At 29.9% G+C, this 17,761-nt stretch overlaps 3 protein-coding genes and 1 non-coding gene across 4 annotated transcripts; 2 read left to right on the plus strand and 2 right to left on the minus strand.

Moving 5' to 3' along the window:
* Window positions 1-345: 345 nt before the first annotated feature.
* Bm2115 (Ras-related protein Rac1, putative) lies at window positions 346-1,773 on the minus strand (the record flags this gene model as incomplete). Its single annotated transcript, XM_001891622.2, has 4 exons — window positions 346-476; window positions 733-955; window positions 1,176-1,365; window positions 1,739-1,773. 4 exons carry the CDS (start codon window positions 1,771-1,773, stop codon window positions 346-348), a joined length of 579 nt encoding a protein of 192 aa, XP_001891657.2.
* Window positions 1,774-3,805: 2,032 nt separating this feature from the next.
* Window positions 3,806-6,197, plus strand: Bm9208 (nudE nuclear distribution gene, putative; the record flags this gene model as incomplete). The annotated part of the gene is made up of 8 exons (XM_001891621.1): window positions 3,806-3,867; window positions 3,981-4,134; window positions 4,394-4,542; window positions 4,693-4,795; window positions 5,082-5,238; window positions 5,638-5,703; window positions 5,889-6,037; window positions 6,114-6,197. 8 exons carry the CDS (start codon window positions 3,806-3,808, stop codon window positions 6,195-6,197), a joined length of 924 nt encoding a protein of 307 aa, XP_001891656.1.
* Window positions 6,198-12,155: 5,958 nt separating this feature from the next.
* Window positions 12,156-12,236, plus strand: Bma-mir-5360. Its single transcript, XR_006228218.1, has one exon. It is a non-coding gene; the product is annotated as a pre-microRNA Bma-mir-5360 (primary transcript).
* Window positions 12,237-14,569: 2,333 nt separating this feature from the next.
* Window positions 14,570-17,401, minus strand: Bm7206 (uncharacterized protein; the record flags this gene model as incomplete). Its single annotated transcript, XM_043073237.1, has 5 exons — window positions 14,570-14,736; window positions 15,239-15,427; window positions 15,971-16,169; window positions 17,040-17,137; window positions 17,359-17,401. 5 exons carry the CDS (start codon window positions 17,399-17,401, stop codon window positions 14,570-14,572), a joined length of 696 nt encoding a protein of 231 aa, XP_042929171.1.
* Between the last annotated feature and the right edge of the window lie 360 nt (window positions 17,402-17,761).

The raw sequence follows: 17,761 nt of genomic DNA on the forward strand, positions 1-17,761 counted from the left end.
TGAAAAAGATGCTACATTTTATAAAACTTAAGGATTCTAAATTCTGCGCACAAATAAACAACTACGAAAGAAACGGATAAAGAAGATAACTTTTTAGGTGGAAAAAAGGACAAAATACTTGTTCAAATGTTGATATTTTGCAATATGGCCTTCCTCTTATTAATTTCAAGAAAATTGTTACCGTACAACATACACATGTTAGTAGATGATAAAGTATCACAATAATCTTCTACACAACATTATTAGTATTGTATGTGCAAAATCAGTTCGTTCTTCATTATGGTAAGTAATTGGCCACCGATGAACGTATAAAAATCGTCTTGCAAGCTCGCCATTTTTCCAAGGTCAAAGTATTGTACATTTCCTTGACCGCTTAGGTTTCGGTGGAGGAATTAGAACAGCTCGAATGGCTTCATCAAACACCTGTTTCAATCCTTTTTGCGATAATGCTGAACATTCCAAGTACTTCACAGCATCTGTCAAATATTATTTTATAAAATAATCTATTTGAAAAGCCTAATGAACTGCCACTTGAAACAGAAGCAGGGTTTCCAACTTGTCTAACTTGCAACATGTCTCCTGACATTGACAGCACCAGAAATTCGACACATCTATGTTTAGAACTCTGGACGAAGGCTCATGACCCTCCTATCAAATTATTTTTTTACTTTAATCCGAATACTTTCATCTTGTAAAGAAACAGACACGAATCTTTCCGATTAAAGAACATACTAATTTCTTTCGACATTGACAATCCTTGCAAATAACTAATCGGAGCTAAATGCCTATCACGAAGTCTTTCAACGGTTTCGTTATCTTCCCTTAGGTCCAATTTTGTTCCCACCAGTATGATTGGTGCATTTGGGCAATGGTGAGAAACTTCGGGATACCACTTCGCACGCACATTTTCGAAAGAGGCCGGATTAACCAGTGAAAAGCATATTAAAAAAACATCCTGAAATAGCTTACTGAAGTAAAAATTAAGCAAAAGGGATAGAATATTACGTAAAAAAAAACCTTTAAAATGACTACAACATAGAGTTCTAAAGAACCCAACGGATCTACGTCAAAGATGAAACCACTCTTACCTTTTTAATTAAATTTCAAGTTATCATGACACAAGTAATTGCTGAAAAAAAGTGAAAGCCAAATTGTAAAATCAACGGTTCGCTCACGGTTTGTGGATAACTGAGTGGTCGTAATCTATCGTAATCTTCCTGACCGGCAGTATCCCACAAACCCAAATTGATTGGTTTCCCATCGACCATAACATTGGCTGAATAATTATCGAAAACTGTCGGAATATATTCGCCCGGAAAAGCATTTGTGGTGTAACTGATTAGAAGGCACGTTTTACCCACGGCACTGCAAGATCAGAATATACACATGGAGGGCAGCTTAATAAATAAATTTTTGGTCGGATAGAGTATTTCAAACAATTAAACCATTCACAAACAGCTTGAAACAAATTGTGTCTAACAATACTCCCAAATTGCTATTCCTCATTACCCAACAATGAATCACTGTCATTTGCTACCTCCAATTTAAATTATAAAAATTATAGTTTAAAAATAACTTTGCACTAAAAAATGACTACTTGCCTAAAATTTCACATTCAGTTATAAAAAATCAGCACTCTCTCCCATCTTCACAAACCTTACTTAACAGTAGCTGATCTAGCTCACTCTCTATAAACTTCCTTACCGTTCTACACAACAAAAATTCTTGAGGACCTCACCCGTCTCCGACGACGACACATTTAATTGCTTGCATGTCGTCGTAGAAACTGCTTTTATGCCAACCTGAAAAAAGTCCACTGTATTTTATACGATTAGTGAATAGAAGCCTTAATATCGCAGTACCGCTTTCTTTCATTTTTGAGTAATACTTTTACTAACAAGAACGCCTTTGATTTTGTACTGATGTATCGTACCATTATCATCAATGATATCTACTAACTGTAATAATTGTATAATTGTAATAAACGTAATAATTGTATAATTGTAATATTGTAATAATTGAATAATTGTAATAAAACAAAACAATAAAATTAGCAAAAGTAGAAAATTGAAAACACAAAACAGTATACAAATTTGACGATATGAAACTAAATCAGTTAAATCATGTTTTGGCGTGATGAAATGCTCTCGTTATACTGTTTACCACTTTAAAAGAGGAAAACAACGACTGCCAACAATGATTTTCCATAAATGTAGGTAGCGTCTAATCTAATTCCAGGGCACAACTATACCATGCTGTACAAGAATATGGTATTCATTTATTACAGAAATAAAGAAGGCAAAGAAGACTTCTTTAAAAAAAAAAAAAAAGGACAGAAGCAATTCCTGTCTATTCTCTGTTAGCTCAGTGTTAACAATAAATGGACGAAAGTCTATACATATTCTGAACCTGCTGAAGTTTACATTTAAGCTTAGGAATGGATTTCAGTCTCAGGATGGTTTTATCCTATGTCATCGTCTAGTTTACCACTTTTGCGATCATCATTCAACGAATATCACTCATAACTCTTCTACTGTAAAATATGACCTTTAAAAAATTGAAAGTTTATCCGGCTCAAATAACAGTAAGTGTATCCAAATGTTAACTATAATAGTTCTATAAGAATATATATATATATATATAAGTTCAGAACTTTGAAGATATTTGAATTATGCTTACTTCATCATCCACTGATATTTCCCGAAATGATCGTATTATCTAATCATCCAGGAATTTCTTTCTCTTTATCTGGATAAACTATAGCTTTCCCTGATAACATAATTGCAATATAATCACATAAATTTGATGATATCATAGCTACATAAACAAATTAAAAAACAAGACAACCCACTCGTTCTTTTCCTTCTTTATAGCGGATAGCATTTCAAACCGACCACAAATAAACAAACAAATAAAGATGAACTTCCGCTGCATGCTTGTCGACTTTAACATAAGAATGAAGGAGTGACATAAATGTTGGTTTGAATTGTTGGTTGGTGATTTAGCGTTCCATCTGACTGGTCGGTTAGTGCTTTGCTGCTAGTTTGGTTTTCAACCATTGGATGGACAGGTGTAATGTGATGAATTTTGGATGATATGGCCAAATTATTGTTTTAGTTCTGGTTTTTAAAATAAATATGATAAAAGTTTCACTTATATTCTGTAATTTTAACAAAACTTATTGGAAGCACAAATGATTGAACTAAGTCATCTCATATGTTACACGGTTATTATATATCGGATTATAACATTTATGCTGTGTTACATCCTTATATATTTATAGGTCTTTGATATAACAATAAAGTGGAGAATTACTAATTGGTAAGCAAAAATTTTCTGATTTAAGCTTACATATTATTGTTATAAGGCACATACATCAAATGATTGATTAGTATTTTAGTATATAGTCTTTGGAATCTTTTTTTGTAAACTTCAGATAATCATGGTTATTTGCAGTATGCTTTAGTTCACATCTGTTTCAATATTTTTCAACTTAGGAGTATCAGATGATTAGCAGTGATTTGTGTTTAAATATAGGAAAAGAATGCAATATTGATTTTTGCCCCAGTTGACGCATAGTATTTAAGGAAATGATCGAAATGGTAATGTTATAGATGCTAACAATTTTCTGTGATTTCAATTAGGGCAATTGTTTTTCCCATTACCTCCTTCTAGTTAAAGTAACAGTTTGATAGAAGACCCCGTGGGATAATTCAGTGGTTGCGAAGGTTATGTTTAGTCATTAGGGAGTTTTCTTTATAGGTAATAAGTGAAGGAACTAAAAAAAAAAGAAGGATTTATTTCAATGACGGATTGGGAGATGTTGGTCGAGCAATATCGTGCTGAAGCGGAACGATACAAACAAGAGTAAACTATTCATTTTCAAAGATAAATGGAATAATAGTACGTTAATTTGAATACTAAAGAATGAAATCTGAATACTGGTACCATGATATAGTGTGACTGAAACAAAATTTCAGAGCGAACGAAGCAAAAAATGAACTGAAAGACTTTGTAACGTTTAGTCAACAGATTGAAACCGAGCTGGATAAGGAATTGAATGCAGCTAACTTGTCGTTAAGTAAACGTGAAAAGGAAATTGCAGTTTTGATACAAGAGCGAGATCGATATAAGGTTCGTTTTTGATTACTTAAAATAGATGTACATAGATTCGACATCTTGTCGGCATATTTGTTATACCTAACGTCTCAGCCATATTTGAAGGAGCTATTATAGAAATGTAGCTGTCTCAACACTAATTTCTGTAATGCAGGCACTACACAATTCATAAAATTTTAGTGCAGTTGGGATATTATTGTACGGATGTTACTGTTGAAGGACTTAATGGTTAGGTTTCCTGTTGTTGTCTTTGAAGTTATAGCACTTTTTTCAGGAGGAAATTCAACGGTTCCGTGCGGAACAGTATAGCAAGGATATGAAACTTAACGACGAATTACAAGAACTTAGAGCTGAAAAAGAAAATTTATTAAATGCTGTCCATAAACTTGAGCAAAAAAACGATGATTTAGAGAGAGAATTGAGGTATATAATTCATTCCTGATATCCTGGTTTATTTCGTTGTCAATGAATTGTTTGGTAATGACAGTGCAATATATAGTCCATTCTCTTGAAACCTTCAAAATTCTTTAGCCAACAGATACGTTTTTAGCTCTTTGGTATCACTTCTTTCAGAATAACATGTGAGACTCTCAAGGACACTGAAAGAAAGTTAAACGAAGAATTAGAGATGCGAGCGTTGCTTATTACAGAACTTGATAGTAAAGAAGACCTAAAGGTAAGCTCATCCAGGTTATCTGATTTCCAAAGACTTAGGCTTGTTGAGCGTGACAGTAGCAACAAATGCATATTAGATAAGCTAGAGGAGGGGATAATAAGGCGTTTTATTGAGTATGCTAAGATTGTTACATGTTGGTTAGTAGAATAGACTTTTCAAACCATTGAGCCAGGAGTAGATGGTTCATTTCGTGAACATGTACAAAAATTCTACAAAAAACCATGTTCAATCAACGATTTCATCGCGCGGGAGATACAAATCGAATATCATATGCTATTCGTTGCAGATCCGTTGTCAGAGACTAGAAGATGAAGTTCGAGATTTAAAATTAGATGGCATGATAAAAGATACAAAACTGTCCAACTCACTTTCTAATCAGTCTAATGGATCGCCTGTTACTCAGGAGAACCATAGTTCCGGGAATTTAATTCAGATGAAAAATGGTAAAAATTTCATTTTGTCGCGGTAACTTTAATTAAGCACATCGTGTTTTTTTTTTTCAAAGATCCGATAAAATCTGGTCAGGAACTTCATTGTGATCTGGGAAACAGTTGATAGGTTTCGGAAAACAAAAATTAATATTTTTTTTTTTTCGTGAATTGAAATCAATACTTTAGGTTGTTTGTAATAGATTCCAAAGATACTTAAACAGTTTGGTTGTTGGTAGTGCTCGCAATTTTTTTAGTAATACCCATCTATTTTTTGATTAACATTTCTCAGGTAACAAACTACATTTGATGAATGAACGGTTCTTGAGATCCTGAAATTGTATTATACGGCTCGTAACTTGTTCAGTGGAACAACTGGTATAAATTGAGGGCATTAATGAATTTAAATTGTAGGACGACAGAATAATGGAACATTACAGCCTGGAAGATCAGTAAAAAATGGTCTCACTTCGTGTGAAAGTACGTTTTTTTGCACTTTTTTTTTATTGACACTTGTATGGATTTCCAATTAATTTCAATTAGCTGAATTAGTTTTTCTGTTCGATAAGTCAAAAAAGTTTTCCTTTCACTAAATTTTGTTCATCCGAGAAGGAGATGAGAAATTCCTCAAATTTGATAAACTCAACAGTTTTATTCTGTTACAGATTATGATCTTTGTGCACAAGATGTTAATAGGAAAAAATTATTCAGCGATGCAAGTTCGAATGGCATTGGGTCACGTGTGAATTCCTTACCTCCTTCATTAGCAAGTAGTGTTTCACCAGTCATCGTCAACCTTCTTGAAACAATTCAGGTAAATTTGATTAATTCAGATCTACGAAACTTCACTCTTTTTAGTTCAAAGTTAGTTTTCTGCAAGGTGCTTACAGGCTCTTGAGGAAAAGCTACTCATGCTGCATCCAGAACGGAGGACAAATGTGGAAAATGGGTTTGGGGCAGCAAGTCGACATTGAAAACAAGTGCAGTATGTGCATCGCTGTAAACATGCTTGTAATTTATAAAACTAAAACGGCGTTATTTCTCCGAATAATTTCGGAAACCATCCTTTTCAGATTTGGAATCTCATAGAGCCAGGGATAACTGAAATTTTTATTTATCTAGAATAGATGCTTATTTTCTTGACTGTGTTTGCTCAATGTGTTATAACGTTTTTCGGTGGGTCCAGAGTTTAGCATGGTGTTTTTTACATTTTGTTCACTCGAAGAAGAAAAAGGTATTACAAATGGGAATAGTATGCATTTATTGGCTATCTGATTGCTCTTTCATAAATTTTGATTGGTGTGCTTATACCGATAAGCTTAGGATGAAATTAATACCGAAAATCTTCCTGATTGCTACTGTAATATAATTCCACTATGTGCTGTGAGATTATTGTAAACAGTTTCATCAAATGAAATGTTTTTACATGCATATCGATTGCTTCTTATTGCTGACTAATTACGATGTATACTTTATGTTTTCACGTAAGTGAAAGAAAAAACATTCTTTATTAGATTCCTCTTATACTAACACGAGTGTATGATTGCTATGTATTGTGTATATAAAATCATTTCCAGAATGTGCCAAATTTTGCAGAATGCACCTTTAGCTTATTATGGACTTCAGCTTTGTTAATGTCTTAATTTTTTGATACAAGGAAAGTGTATACCGCAACAAGACATCAGTACCATAATCCATATACTTATCTCTTAAGGTCAAGATCAGAATTAATACTGATGATGAAGCAGTATAAATGTGTGTTTTCCTTGTTTATGGATCCGGTTTTTAATCTATAGAAAGTCCTCTGAAAGCTATCACTTAAAGATTAATAAGCATGGTCAAAGTAGTTTTACAGTTTTAAACTGATGTTGATCTCTGATAGCTAGAATGTCTTTGCAGTTCACGTTTTATCACTGGTAATATCCAGTAAACCAAAAGATTCTTTATTGTTTATCATTAATTGTTATCAATATACTTCCAATATATTATAGTCTGGAATGATGTACAAAATAAAATTAAGATACGTTGCAATTTCATGTGTACCACATTGCCAGTACACACAAAATTTATGTAACGTAGCAAAAATTTGATTCGCTTTTCTTTATTCTCTTTTGCCTCAGATAAACTAATTACTGTTTGTTTGGTATACTATGAAAGTTGAAGAGGAAGAAGAGAATAAGGATTTGATAGAAAATAGGACAGTTTTTAAAACTTTTATACATTGTTAAGTGGGCATTTTTTTTTTTTTTTTCTATCATGATTTTATGGAATGTTAAAGTTGACATTGATTTGGAATCATATTTGTTTGCGAAAGAAAGTTGCTTGTGTAGCGATAATTTTCATTCATATCATTAGGCCATTATGTATAATATGTATTTGCACATTGGATGGGTATAATTAAATTTAAAAAATAAGAAGCTAAATAGTAACATTTATATACTTCTAATCATCAGTAAGAAACAATGATAAATTTCCAAATCAAGTCTGCAATTTATGAATGAAATTGGAAATGAAATTAATTAAATAGAAAAGAATATAATCAAAATTTTAATGTTGCCAAATATATTCATGTATTGTTAAATTATAGCGAAATTGATTAACCAACATATGTAATGTAATGTCAATCTTGTTAAATAATGATTAATAACTCAGATGAACTTTCCGATCTGTCAATCTAACCTAAATTTTATATATAATTTTTTTTTTACATTTCTTTAACATTGCATGATTATGGCTATTTATGCATGTATATGTATATATTCATTTCTATACATTTAAATTAATTGATAATATTATTTGATATTATTATATTTACTCTCTAATCAGTAAAAAAAATTCCTATCAATTGATATCTCCCTATCGATGCTAAAAAAAAAAAAAAAAAAGGGAAAAATCTTAAGATGACCTCGGTTAAAAGTGGTGTTTCTGTAGCATTTTTGCTATACATCTATCCCCAAACAGATAACGATCAGGAAAAGATGGAATGAATTTATTTATTCCTTTTTTTTTTTCATTGTATGTCGTTTTTTTTTTTTTTTTTTTCTAGTTGCTTCTCATTTTTGCCCCTCAAAATGAAAAAGAGAAGAAAAAAAAAATTCTCGATATTTCATGAGCAAAAACTTTTCATCGTCATCTTTTGCAAACGAATATCATGGAAAGAATGAGGTTAAAGGTAAATCAAACCGATACCTGAGTTATTGACTTTCCTTTTTTATTTGCCAAAATGAACATTTTACTAATTTTTATACAGTAATACGATTTGTTCACATCACTCATTTTCTAATCCTTCTTTTCTCGGAATTTTTTTCTTGTATCAATCTATTTTTTTTTTCCACCTTTGTAAGGCATAAATTTAGGGTGTAGAACTACTAACATTTTATATTAACCGAATATTCATTTCCCAAACTATAACTTTTCTCCATGTTGGAGTAAGATTAAAATCAGCACTTGAGTAAGCAATATTTTTTTCTAACAGAGTTGAAATTTGGTCATGGCATTTTATCACGATGTCATTTCTTTTCCATCTAAATATTACATTTCATATTCAAATTGTCCATGTTCATAGTTAAATGTAATAAAAACTCACGTACATAATTCATGTTAACTTCAACACAAAGTTGATCTTTATAGTTGGCTACAATTCACATTTATGCCTGAAGTGAATTCCAACTTCATTTAATTTCGATAGCTAACTCTGAACCCATATCATGTTTATTGTTGACTCCAGTCCTTATTCGTGTTCATGGCTAACTACGATCTGAATTCACGTTCACAGCGAGCCTGAACGTGTTGATAATCGCAGTTGGCTCCAGGCCCCAACACAGATTCATGTTCGTAGTTGATTCTGTTCTGCATTCAGACCACACCCATAATTATTAACTTTGATCCCAGTTCGTGTTGAATATTTAACTTTAGTGCAAATGACAGAGGACAATTTCATTGTTGCTGCTTATTTTGAAATTGCAGAATTAGTGCAAAACTGTTAAGTTATTATGCTATAAAATGATTTTTGGAAATTTGCTTCTTTTTTCTTTTTGTTTTAAATGGTAAGAGGAAGAGAAATGACCAAACACCATGATATGCTATATAGAAAATCACATGCATTCTTTGCCTTTTCTAATTTTTTTTCTTCCGTTTTTTTTTTTTTTCTTCAAACTGTTTTATGCAAATTGTATTATACTCACTGTTGATAGGGTCGTTATATATACAAAGGATTTACGTACGAGGGAGTGCTATCCTCTTCTCATCATTTCAAATTTCGACGTTTTGAGGATACGAATTTTTGTATGTGTGTTTGGGTATGTATGTCGATGTATGTGTCTGCCTGTATGTATGTAGTGGACAATAAACTGTGTCACATCATCATTCTTTTCCATAAAAAGTAGCAATGCCTGATATTAGATGAAGCGATCACCTTAACTTCCACATCTTTTTTTTTTTTTTTTGAATTAAATTATGTAGCCATTTGTCATATTCATAATTGTCGCATTTATGCACAATTGCTAAGAGTCCCAATCAAACAAATTTGTAATTCACTAACTTAAAATTTTTTATATAATCGATGTTATATCTGATAATATTTAGAGTAACTTTTTGCATTTCCTACAAATTTGATACCTATTGTGATTTCTTCATGAATAGGCAGACAAACTCTTTTTATTTATATCAATCCCATTATTGATTTATTTGATATATGATATTATAAATTATTGTTTTGTAAAAATTGTTGGTTTGTTTTATAACGAATATCTCAATTATAACATAAAAGACCAATTTTCCTCAAAATTCCAGCTGTTTCTTACAAAAGCATTTAAGAATTAACCATTATGTAGAAAAAGGAACAAAATGATAGGAAAGGATAGAAGAGGAAAAGATGTCCCGCAAAGATGAGGGGGTTGAGGAGTAGAGGGGGGTTAAATTCTGATGGTAATGATGAAGGTCGCTAACATAGATCCGGTTGAGGAGAAGGAAAAAGAATTGTAAAAAGCGACCTTTCTTCCTTTTTCCTTGTCCCTTGTCCCTTCCCTGTCCTGTCCCTTGCCATTTGTCCTGATCAAACCTCCTTACTATAACTACTACCACTCCTTCTACTACTTACTATCATCCCATTCCTTTCCTCTATTCTTCTCCTCCTCCTCCTCCCTCCTCCATCTCCTCCGCTCCAATATTGAACAAAGGAACGGAACGGAAAGAAAAAGAAAAAAAAAAAGAGAGAGAAACGGAACAAAGACCGCTTCTCCCGCCAATGTGCAAATCGAATGATAGAAGAGGGAATGATGATGATAATGATGACGATGATGGTTTACAAGTGGTGGGTTTTTGTATGCTATCCGGTTACCAATTTAACGATCCTTGATCATTGTTAAAATTAATGTTGTAAGCTTTAATCCGTATATGTATAAAATTCAAATATAATGTAAACTTAAGTAATGATAGAGAAGTAAGATAGAAGAGGAGGAAAAAAGGGAAAGAATGATAAAAAGAGAAAAAAAAAAAAAAATCCTCTTACCTATTACCAATTCCTCACAACAATTGCCCTATTTCCCTCTTTTTTTTTTTTTTTAGTTTTTTTTTTTTTCATTCTTCAATTCAAACCAATCCTATCACTAACCTCTCTATCTTATTTTCTTTCAGCTCCTCTCTTACCATTCCTCTTTTTTTTTTTCCCCTCCCAGTACCCTACTATCCCGAGGATGTTATCCTACAACCCTCCTCACCGGGTCTTTGTACGTTATCTTCACCCGTCTGTGTCTTCTTTTATTCAAAAAAAAAAAAAAAAAAAATCCGAACAAGAAGAATTGACTGGTTGCGCAAATGTGTGTTGGTTGTGGTTCGATGCGTGCTATCTAATCGTTGCTTGTGATTCATAGATTTTCTTGCTTGTATTATTATCGATAGATTATGATTACAGTTCTGTTTGCTTATCATAGTTATTATGATTGTTGTTATGATTATGATAATTATTACGATTACAATTATTGCTACAATTATTCATGATATTATTGCATATCAATAATATAAAGTTTAATACAACCGGGAAGTAATTCATTCAAAAAAATATTAATTAATTAGGAATTGATTAATTAATTGTTAATATATTACAGTATCAGTTATCTAGCTATAATAAATAAAAATTTATATTGTTAGCTTAGATGATTTACATGGTTACGTTTAATTATTAAATTAATGAAAGAATTATATTGTATGCTTTTCTAACTATTGCAGATTTTTTAGTGTTTTGTTTGTTTTCTTGAAAAAAAAAGAAAAAGAAACAACGAGTAACGCAATATATTCTTTTGCAGTAAGAAATGAAACTAATATTAGGTATAATGGATAAAAAAAAATGAATGGAAATTAAATGTTAAGCAATTTTAGAATGATTGCAAGAATTAGACCCATTTTTTTTCCATCCCTGTTCAAAATCGATCAAATGAGTGGTTTCCGGTCTTCTTTTTTCATCTTTATCAAATGATTTTTTGTTTGGAGGGGCCGCGGTGTCTCTCATATCATTATCACATGAGATAATTTGTCACTACCAAATGAAGTAATCATGAGCTTCAAAATTTTGTGAATTATAATATTTCGTGATTCTGATTTAACAACTCCAATTGGATAAATGATTTATTCGAAAATAATCATGTTGTTTTTCTTTTGATTTATTCTAATGTTGTCTTGTTAAATTGTCACAAAGTTTTCTTCATTATTTTGTTGTCTATTCTAGTAGAGTTGTTGTATAGTAGTTTATTATCATAATTGTCAAGATGTCCTATTTTAGCAGAGATTTTCAGGATGATCTTGGAACTTTTGATTTCCCAAAAGTAAACGCTGAAATGGTCTGAATGAATGGATGAATTATTATTACTACTACTACTATACTACTACCACTATATAAGCATATTAGCAGTAAGATGATGTTGATGTGCCGGATAGAATGACCAAAGAACGAATCGTCGAATCGGATGTCTGAGTTAATTAGTCAGAGAAATTCGAATCGACATTCGACCTGTGGTCACTCACTCACTCACCTTACTTCTCTGTTATTTTATCTTCAAACTATCACCACTCATCTATACTACTTTTAACAAGTTAGAAAGTTGTAAGAGTGGCCATAATGAAATCCCATAAAATTAATTATTTAAACCCACAAATTTTATGGTTTGAGTTTATTATGATTCAAGTATCATCCGTAATTTCTCTTCCATTGCATCTAAGAGATCCATGACTTTTCGGCTGATTTTTTCGATGTATTAAAAGTCGGTGTTATTATTGCATATCAGGTATATGTGTACGTGCTATACGTGGGAAGGCTAACTTGAAACAAGTTTCTCGGATTACTTTCAATTCAAGTGGTATACTTTACCGTATCCCATTTACTTGATGACTTATCGACAATAGCAAATCACATATTAACAGGTGCTAGTACAGTGAAATTTTCATGAATGTAAGAATTTTAAATCCCGAAAATATCAGAAATTTTTTAATACAATTTTTAATTTAGGAAAAAAGAAAAAGAAAAAAGGTATGGGACAGCTCCATGGGCATTTTTTATTTTTCGATTTCCAGAAAAAGTGATTAGTTTTTAATAGATTATCGGTGATAAATGTATGCATAAAATGCTGGATTCCAAAAACCTATGCATATTATTCCAGTATCACTAATATTATTATCGAGAAGAAACGGCAATATATCGTTTTAATGTATGAAAAAATTGATTAACACTTACCTTTTTTCTTTTAAATGAACTTACCTTAATATGAAGTTGTGAATGAAATTAAATTAAAAGAGAAATTGAGAATGAAAAAAAACTGAAAAATCTGCTAAATTTTTGTTGATTGTGAATTTTGAAATATGAGAACTACATTGATGAATTAATAAATTGCAGTATTTAGCAAACAATTTTAAGTATTGAAATATTTTAAATTAACCAATTGATAACAGTTATATCTGTAAGATATGTGTATACTCTCACACTAATTATACTTTATTACAAAATGTCTATTTTTTTTCTGGATGCAAAAAACCTGTGCATAATAACCTGGTTACAAACAATTATGATGATCCAAATTTTATGCAATATTGAATTTTACTTTTTAAAGTATTCCTGTTACATTAATTAGTATAGATTAATACAAATCTTAATTAATGGAAATTATTATCATCTCATCGGACTTGGATTTGTCCGATTAGTGTTTACATATGCAATGGCAGTATTAATTTTACTACGCTGATTATTTTAAATGTATTATTGATGTGTATTTGTTGAGTAAATCAATGTGATTTGATTGCTAGAGCAAAAGGTTTGTTAAATTAAGCATTAAAAAAAACAAAAAATTCACTATAACTATAGTCATTAACAGAAAAAGATTTCATTTCATATTATTTTTACCTTAACTTTTCAACAATGGAAAATTATTATCATTACATATGTTAAGATTTGATTATATTTTGTACTGATCTTTTCTCTTTCTCAAAAAAAAAAAAAATGTCGGCTAAGATAACGATAAGGAATAGTTGAGTTAATTTAAAATTAGTTGCAAAAATTTTTCAATTTCATATTTTATTAGTAAACATTTCATCTCGAAGTATTTGATAACAACAGATGATGTTAAGAATACTTTCACTCTGTTTACTTTTTACAGTATACCTTGTACATTTAATTGAAATAATTAAGTTATATAATTAAAGAGACCATCATGGTTAGTATTAAGATTCATATTTCATTTTCTGGTATATTGTATACGATAATTTCCTATACGAATTCTTGATAAGATTACTAGGAATAATTCTTTAAGAATTATTATAAATTAAGATTTTCATGTCATCACTGATAAAATCATTTTGTATCTGACACTTCATTTTCTTTCCTTTTTATTTTTGTTAGGAAGCAGTTGAGCGATATTATCGATGAGATGCTAAATTTGTCGCAAATATTCATCCTTCGATGTATCAAAGGTGTTTGTAGCAATGATAAAATCAAAATAGGAAAATATAGAGGAATTCAATTTGTTTTAGAAATAGATTGACACATATTTTTTTAAAAAAAAAATTATGGTTGGAAATCTTAAACTCTATTCTATAATTTCTAAAAAGGAATCCTTTTTTTTTTTTTTTAATTTTTGAAGAGAGGTTAATTACATTTCCCTTAATGTTTATATATTTATTTCATTATATTCCTGCTTTTATACCATTCTGTCATTTCATTTCATCTTATCATCTAAGCAAGAACACATCAATATAATGCTAGCTAGAACATTTAAAACTAATGCAAACAGTAAATTGAAGAAAATTATTGAAATTTTTTGTGATAACATTAGCACAATTATCAGTTGTCATATGTTATCATAACCTATGCACTTGTTCCACCATCCTTTTTTGTTTCAGTTTTTTCTTTATGCTCGGTAACCAGCGTTTTCACATCACGACGATGCAAAATTGAGTCTCGAGTTAATGCTTCCAATGCTGCTGTTGCAATTGCTTCTTGACGACGTTGACGTAGTGCATCACGATATTGTACTGTAATTATCTCTTTATTGTTATAGCAAAAAAAAAAAAAAAAAGAAAAGCAAGTAACTTTAACAGTTAATGGTTTAGCATTTTTCAAACTATAATAAGTATGATTAGTAGAATTAATTTGACTTTTTTTTTCTAAATTATAATTAACACGAATAGTAGTAGTATATTTTCGAATATTTGCAAGAATTACTACTTGAAATGAAGAAATTCTTTTAACTGTTAATCATCAGTTGATGTCCAAATATATACTTAATGATTTATGAAGAAAATTTTGTAATTTATAGTTATGCTTTTATTATCATTTGTAAAATGAACACATATTGATTGTACTCCATTGTTATCGATTTTTATTTGATAGTGAATCGATTTAAAAAAGAAAAAAAAAAAGTGATCAAATTTAAGAATGAATTCTCTTAGGTTGCATTTCATTACTTATGTGTTATTTCAACTTTGAAACTTTAAAAACTTTAGAAGACTTAAAGAAAAGAAACTTTGAAATTACCTGAATAGATAATGAGTAAACCACCCCAAGCCATTGACCAAAACCATCCAACAAATAAAAATGTAATGGTAAAAAATTGACTAATACCAACCAATGAATTAATAACTATGGTCATCAATTTTTGACCCTCACGATAGTTGACACGTGTTTGTCCAAGACATAAGGCAAAAAATCCACTCATTATTGTTCCTGAATTATTATTTGATTGATCATTACCTTACCTATTGTAAAGATTAAGGATGGATCATTAATTCATAAACTAATTATCAAAAGAACAAAATTGAGTGTCTTATCATATCATCTTATCAAATTTCGAGACATAGTAATGATCTGTTCTTGCACATTTCGAGTTAAATTTGCAATATACACTGTTGATTTGAAGATATCAAATTGTTAGTGATACAATAAGTGAAACAGTTCAATTATTGTCGAATTTTTTGGATGGATGCTCTATTTATTGGTAAGTTTATTCAATCTATCAGAGGAAGTATAAATCCCCGTATGATATAATTGCACAATAATTTTGTAATTCTTATCAAAACATACTTTCTAATCTAATTTAGTAATGATACTTATATATTACTAAAATATTGTTAAAAGAAAAACCATTCATTTACATTTTTTGCTATTTTTACTATTTGCTTAAAATTTTTATTCTTGCAACTCTGTAGTATCATTTTAAAATAATTAAATGCAAATTATTAAAATAAATATGAAATGTAACTTATATACCTAATCCAGGCATAATAATATTAATTATAGCACAAAATATAGCAATGGGTAACGGAAGGAATGGTACCGCAGAATGCATTAAAGTGATATCATTGGTTGGTAGATGAATTCGTGTATCACCAGGACGCTTATCATTATGATCAATATCAGCTTCAGCTGCTTTTATCAAACTTGTCAAACTAAATCCATTTCCACCACCCTTCAATAATAATAGCAAACATGAATTGACAAAAATTGATTTTTTTAATAAGGAAGAATGAAAAAATTGCAAAAATGTAAACATATTTCTATGATTAATTATTATTGAATACTGTAAATTGTTGTGTCTCCTTTAATTTCCTATTTTTTTTTTTTTTTTTTTTTGAAGGGATTTTATATAACACTTGGTAGTTTTTAAAAAATTTTTCATTTTCAATGAAGCAATAATGAAACCATGAAAATGTCAAGTCTTTTTTATTTGTGTCAAAATTAAATTATTTGTTTTTGAACTGCTATATATTTCTAATTTTAATTTTAAATTTATATTACAGTTGATGTATTTTCTTTTATTCATGTGTGTATATGCGTCTTCGCTCTTATCTTCGTTGTTGTTTGAACCAATCATAACAATGGGTGGAAAAAAGAAAAGGACGGAAAAAAAAAAAAGAAAAAGAAGACAACGATAGGATGACAATTATACACAAAGTTGACAGTTTGATGAGTGCTTTTTTCGATAAGAATCAAACGAAATTAAATGATACACAAAGCAAATGGAAATTCTAAAAATTCGTAAATAAAATTATTAGATTAATTATGAGACAAAGGATGTTGTTACAGGTTTTTAAAATTAAGTTAGATTATTTTCAGTTGTTTGTTTATTTCTTAACTGATTAAAATTTGAATGTTGATCAATTTGATGACTTATAGAAATTTGTTAATTTCCTAGATATTATTGGAATGTGTAGATGGAGGATTTAATAAATATTTTTATTACTTTCAAAAATTTAATAAAATTAAGATATAACAAAATGAAGCATTTAAATTATCGGAAATTTAAATAGTATTAGTAATGATTCCCTCATGATATAACCTTATCTTGACGTTTCGGAATAATCCCCTGCTCAACACCATAATCGATCACATCCGGTAGCATTGTTTGCACCTTTTTCCATTTTTTCGAAACCTCAGCTGTAAGAATTTGATATATTCTAACGATATAAACGAACATATGCAAAAAAATCAACCCATTTCAAAGTCTAATTTAGCAATTATATGTCATTTCTTTGCTTGAAATTTTAAAAATAAAAATTTTAACCAAATACACTCTAAAAATTGCTGAACATTAATTTGCACTAATGAACAAAAGGGATTCATTTTTTTTTTCTTTTTTTTTTTTAGATATAACTTACCAATTTCTCTTTTTGGTGCTTGTGGTGGTCGTGAATCATCCATTTCAACAAATTTTCATCTTTCAAATAGCAACAAAATATTTCATTTGTTCCTTTTTTAGTCAAATGATTGATTTATATGTCAGCAGAAATTGTAATATTTTTATATGAATGAATTAGATTTTGGATCTAAAAAATGAGTGAAATTTTTTATAAATAAATTTGTTAGTCAAAGCTCATTTCGCTCTTAGTTACGGTATTTAATAAAAGCTTTCGTAAACAAATTAAATCTCAAAACTCCACATCAATGTTCTATGTTAATTTCAATTAATTAATTCATAATTTCATATTTTATTAGGCCTAAATCTCTGCTAACATTTCTAATTGAATGAAATTAACATCCGATCATAAAATTTCTCAAAAG

Source organism: Brugia malayi (genome assembly GCF_000002995.4).
Source record: "Brugia malayi strain FR3 genome assembly, contig: Bm_v4_ChrX_scaffold_001, whole genome shotgun sequence".
Classification (NCBI taxonomy): Eukaryota; Metazoa; Nematoda; class Chromadorea; order Rhabditida; family Onchocercidae; genus Brugia; species Brugia malayi.